This window comes from Oncorhynchus clarkii, chromosome 5 (assembly GCF_045791955.1).
Source record: "Oncorhynchus clarkii lewisi isolate Uvic-CL-2024 chromosome 5, UVic_Ocla_1.0, whole genome shotgun sequence".
NCBI lineage: Eukaryota > Metazoa > Chordata > Actinopteri > Salmoniformes > Salmonidae > Oncorhynchus > Oncorhynchus clarkii.
The window spans coordinates 66,290,781-66,296,512 of NC_092151.1; the positions used below are offsets into that span (position 1 = coordinate 66,290,781).

Here is a 5,732-nt window from a genome sequence, read left to right on the forward strand (position 1 = left end):
GCCTTACATGTAAGATGCATAGAAAATACATTAATTGATAGAGTAATCATTTAAAAAATACCAACTTTTATTATTGACAGTCTGGAGAAGTCAGCCCAGAAGCAACCTGGATTAATATCATAGAAAGCAACAGCCATGTAATAAACTGCCCTTTTTTCTGATCTGATTCTACATGACACTTTATTGTGTCAGCATGTAACATGAGTGCTGACACTTGCATTTTGTTTATGCGCTCGGGCAGAACATTTTGGGGCCCAGTTTTTCCGCTCAAAATGCGTAATCAGCTAATTGAAATTGTTGATTTACTTGCACATGACGGAACACTAAATTGTAGCTGGTCCCATCAGATAACATGGCACAAGTTAGCCCTTTGCTAACCTCACCGGGTGGCAGTGATTATATCCTGGAACCAATTCTCCATCAGCCTATCAAAGATCTTAGACTTTGTATCCACCAACCAATGGCATTTCTTAAAATAGGTCAACCTGGGCCACTATAGGAACATTTTAAGCTAACAAATTCAAGGATTACTTTTGTTCCATTGGTCTGTAACAAAACGTTGTCTGTAAATATTGCATTGATGCATCCTTGACTAGGCTACTAACTACTACCAGCGTTAGACACATTTTTTATACTTGACAAAATCCAAAGTTTTTGTTTATCTGTTTCACACACATCCATGTTTATTTATTTAATTTTTTATTTCACCTTTATTTAACCAGGTAGGCCAGTTGAGAACAAGTTTTCATTTACAACTGCAACCTGGCCAAGATAAAGCAAAGCAGTGTGACAAAAACAACAACACAGAGTTACACATAAACAAACGTACAGTCAATAACACAATAGAAAAGTAAAATAGAAAAATCTATGTACAGTGTGTGCAAATGTAGAAGAGTAGGGAGGTAGGCAATAAATAGGCCATAGAGGTGAAATAATTACAATTTAGCATTAATACTGGAGTGATAGATGTGCAGATGATGATGTGCAGGTAGAGATACTGGGGTGCAAAAGAACATGTGCTTTTATGTAAAAAAAATATAAATACGTTCATGTAAGTTTATCATATATCGTTAAAAAAACGAAGAGTCTTATGTACTTGTCAAATAGCAGTCATGTAGGCTACTATTATCAACATCGCTTTTAGGTGGCACACATTTCGGTTGACTCAAAATCAATAGTGCACTTTAACCATGGGTTTGAGGCCCGCCTCACATCAAGCCTTTTTGTTGAGGATTCTTTTTTTTACTGCCGGTCCTTGATGCTCAATTCAGAACGCATGTGACAAAGTGGATGATTATCATAATGCATAGCCTATAAAATGTTGTAAGGATAAATGTAAGTGTAACCACATAGCATAGGGCTAACGTGCCATTTTATCTGACTGGACCGGCTACAATTTTGCATTCTGCCACGTGCAAGTAAATCAACGATTTTAATTGGCTGATACATATTTTGAGCAGGAGAAACTGTTTGCATTTAAATGGTTGCTTATGTTCGCAAGTATGTCCCCTTTGAGTTCACAATTACATATACAAATGACCAGATTGGGATATTGTCAACAAAATTATATATTTCTTTGTTACTTTAACCAGTTTTACCCTGCCCTCTCTAAACCAATGTCCCAACTCCAGTCCACCAGTACCCCCACCAGTACCCCCAACAGTACCAATTTTTATTGAAGCCCCGGACAAACACACCTGATTCAACTTGTCAACTTATCATCAAGCCCTATATGAGTCGAATCAGGTGTGTTTGTCTGAGGCTTTAACAAAAATGTGTACTGTTGGAGGACTGGAGTTGGGAAACACTGCTTAAACCTCCATTTCTCGTTCCTCAATCTGTCTGTCTCTCTTTCTAGGATCTCTGTCCTATTGGTGCGATGGCCTTCTCTCTTCTGGCTATCCTGATATTATCTCTCCACGCTCTCACATCCATTGGCTGTCCAGTGGGATGTCGCTGCTACAGCCTGACTGTGGAGTGTGGCTCTACGGGCCTCCGGGACATCCCCTCACACGTCCCAGCTTCTACACAGGTTAGCATTGACTCAATATGTCTACATGTCTGTTTCCCAGATACCACCCACCACACAATATAGCCATGCTTGAATCATCCATACACTCACTCAGTACCTACTCTTGTTAGAGTTTACATATGGAGTTATGCTTATTGTTAATTATGCCCATCTATTCCAATTAGACCATCTTCCTTCAGGACAATGCTATCGGGCAGATCCGTCTGTCAGACCTCTCCCAGCTGGGCCGTCTGCACTACCTGTATCTGCAGAACAACAGTATCTCAGCACTGGAGCCCGGGGCCTTCCAGAGCCAGGGTCAGCTTCTGGAGCTGGCCCTCAACGGGAACCGCATCCACCTGGTCACAGCAGACATGTTCAGGGGCCTGGAGCACCTCCGCATCCTCTACCTGGCAGGAAATGACATCACTCGCCTACAAGACTATACCTTCAGAGGCCTACAGGTCAGTCCCCTTATTATCAGTAACTCAGTTAATGTTTTGTCAAACTAATGCTAGTGTTCCCCTCCTCCCTTGTAAACATACTGTTTGTCCTGATGATCATCTAGAGTTCCACCACAACAATCAACGCTTCAACTTAAACCACTTCCTCTACATTATATCACTATTCATTCCTAATAATGATTACAATCCCTGCTTCCATAGCGTCTTCAAGAGCTTCACCTGCAGCAGAATAGCATTGAGATTCTGGGAGACCAAGCTCTAGTTGGTTTGTCCTCTCTGGCCCTGCTTGACCTCAGCCGAAATAACCTGCACACCATCGGCCCTGCCACCCTGCGGCCCCTCGTCAGCCTGCAGGTGCTGCGTGTCACAGGTGAGGGCCAAAGGACAGGATTTGGGGTAGGGCTGTGGGACCAAAAAAGAAGCCTACAGTAAATATATTGACATTGTTCTTCAAATAGAATTACCTCTTTCAAATGTTTTGTCTTAATTGTCTCAATGTTGTGTTGCATCCTTTCCATTCCCCTTTGTTGACTTTGCCACACTCCCCTCCCCATCAAATTATAATTTCCTACTGTAGACAATCCTTGGCGTTGCGACTGTGCCCTACACTGGCTGCGCAGCTGGATCGATGAGGAGGGCCAGCGCCTGCTGAGCTCGGCCGAGCGGCGCCTTGTCTGTTCTGAGCCACCCCGCCTCTCCCACCTCAGCCTGGTGGAGGTGCCTCTTAACAGCCTGGTGTGCATCCCCCCTCTGGTTCAGCTGGAACCCCGCCGCCTGGCCGTGCGCCTAGGGGAGAGCATGCGCGTCTCCTGCCATGCATCTGGTTACCCCCGGCCGCAGGTCACCTGGAGGAAGGCTTCCCAGGGTAAGGTGCAGCTCTCCCCCCGGGGGCTGGTGCAGGACCTGGGCGGTGTAGGGACTGTGGGGGCTGAGGATGCAATACATCCAGCTGCAGGACGGGTGAGACTCCAGAAGGAGGATGGGGAGCGCTTCGATCCAGACACTGGCAGTGGGATGCTGTTCCTTAGCAACGTGACAGTGGCTCACGCCGGGCTGTATGAGTGCGAAGCCTGGAACGCTGGAGGGGTGGCCCGTGTGACCTTTCAGCTCGCAATCAACTCTTCGTCCTCGTCCAGTTGGTCCCCTGCCTCCTACGCTCCATCCTGGCCTCGTCTGCGCTCCAATCGGCCGACGTCGTCAGACGTGAGTCGAGAGCCCTTGTACGCCCTTGGCAGCATGGCCTTCAGCGCACTGGGAGCTGCTACTCAGACTGCCATCGCCATAGGGATCTCCCTGCTGGCCCTCACAGCTCTTCTCCTGGTGGCCATGATCTACAGCCGACAACGCCATCGGCAGAAGGACACAGATGACAAGGAGGAAAGCATCCTGTATGTCAATGATTACTCGGACGGACCAACAACCTTTGCCCAGCTGGAGGAGTATCGGGATGAGCGCGGGCACGAGATGTATGTTCTGAACCGGGCTAAACCCGTCCTCCCACCTTCCACCACAGCCACTACCACCACTCTGGGGTACCAACAGCAGGAAGCACTGTCTCCCACAAAGCCCCAGATAGAGCCGGATATACGGACAATGAGAAGGATGGCAGGGGAGGGCGGGGAGGCAGAGCCGGTGACAGCCGAGTCGGAGGGCTTGTTTCTGAATCACACAGGCTTGTTCCTCGACTCACAAATTGCATATGAGATCCACTGCTGAAGGCCCCTAGGACGACGTTCACAATGAGCTAGTCCAGAGTACTTAATGTCACTTGGTGACCAAACCTCCAGACTGCAATGAGGGTTCAGATTAATCATAAATCCTGATTGCTCTTGCTCCAGAGTGACAAGTTTGAGCAGCAGTACGATATAAAGACATGGCAGGAGACATGCTTCCCTCAACCAAAACCCCCACTGTACTATACCTTACTGTGATATGAGAAAATTAGTCCTTTGTCCAGCTTGAACATATACTGTAGCTACTATAGTAAGTATGGAGAACCATTTCAGTGGACTGAGTAATGTATGGTGGAGAGACCTTTATTGTGATACTTCTGCTGTTTATAAAAAGTTAACTGAAATAGGGGCCTAAACAGGCTCACCTGGTTGGACTCTGAGAGGTTTAGAAATGTAAGAGAAAGGTGTATCATAAGTCTATAAGAAAGGAGTACTTTGTGGCAGAATACTGCTGACCAACCCGGATCCCTCCATCCTACAGCAAGTTACTTCCAAAGATTTCATCAATCAAACAACGGCATACAGTCAGTAAAACAGGCTCTCTCCCCTTCAGGTTCAGTTAATTTCATTAGGTTGGTGACTATATGCACACATGCATGAATTGAAGATAAGGAGATGTATTACATTTGCAGGCAGTACCATAAATCAGTCATCTCCTTTAACTTTAAAATAATAATTTTTGAAATATATGAAAGTACTGTAGGGCTTAGCTTTATGGGAATATTTTTGTCGCTTGTACCTCAACATGTTTTTTAGTTTACCAAACAAGGTAAACCTAATGTGATTCAATGTGTGTGTTTTTCTCATGATCAAGTGTTTCAATAGCCTTTAGCTTACTGTGTTTGCAGTATACCTCAGCATATGTATTGGTTTCAATGGAATCTGGTAAAATGTCTGTGGTCCAGCACAAGATTACAGTAGGTTTTGGTGTGTGACATATGCTGCATACATATTTGCAGTGCATTGTTGTATGTCACTCAGTTGGGACTATTTTCTGAAATTCCACCAGGAACTACCAAATCCACAACAATATTAGCCTTCATTCAAACTGTGTTTTTGCCATTCAGATGTTGAAAAGTATTTGTTTGAAAGATGAAGTGCAGTGGACCCCAGCGCAAGCTTCCCCCAACAGCTGTAGGCTACAGGGAAAGAGTCTGGTATCCCATTGGATGCTGGACATTGTTGTGTTTGAGGCGGAACAGTGATAAAAGCAATACAGTCTAGAATTAAAACACTCTATTGTCCTACCCAGATTGTCACTGTAAAACTGCTGTTCAAGCTTTTAGTTTAATTTCAGATATTTTGAATACTTTTATTTGAAAATGATTTATTTGTGGTTTGTATTGACATACAGTTGAAGTCGTAAGTTTACATACACTTAGGTTGGAGTCATTAAAACTTGTTTTTCAACCACTCCACAAATTTCTTGTTAACAAACTATAGTTTTGGGAAGTCGGTGAGGACATCTACTTTGTGCATGACACAAGTAATTTTTCCAACAATTGTTTAGAGACAGATTATTTC

At 44.6% G+C, this 5,732-nt stretch overlaps 1 protein-coding gene across 1 annotated transcript; it reads left to right on the forward strand.

The window, feature by feature from the left end:
* Positions 1-1,876: 1,876 nt before the first annotated feature.
* LOC139410178 (leucine-rich repeat-containing protein 24-like) lies at positions 1,877-5,455 on the forward strand. The gene is made up of 4 exons (XM_071155631.1): positions 1,877-2,032; positions 2,197-2,475; positions 2,677-2,845; positions 3,053-5,455. Exons 1-4 carry the CDS (start codon positions 1,880-1,882, stop codon positions 4,189-4,191), a joined length of 1,740 nt encoding a protein of 579 aa, XP_071011732.1. The 5' UTR covers positions 1,877-1,879; the 3' UTR covers positions 4,192-5,455.
* The last annotated feature ends 277 nt before the right edge of the window (positions 5,456-5,732 follow it).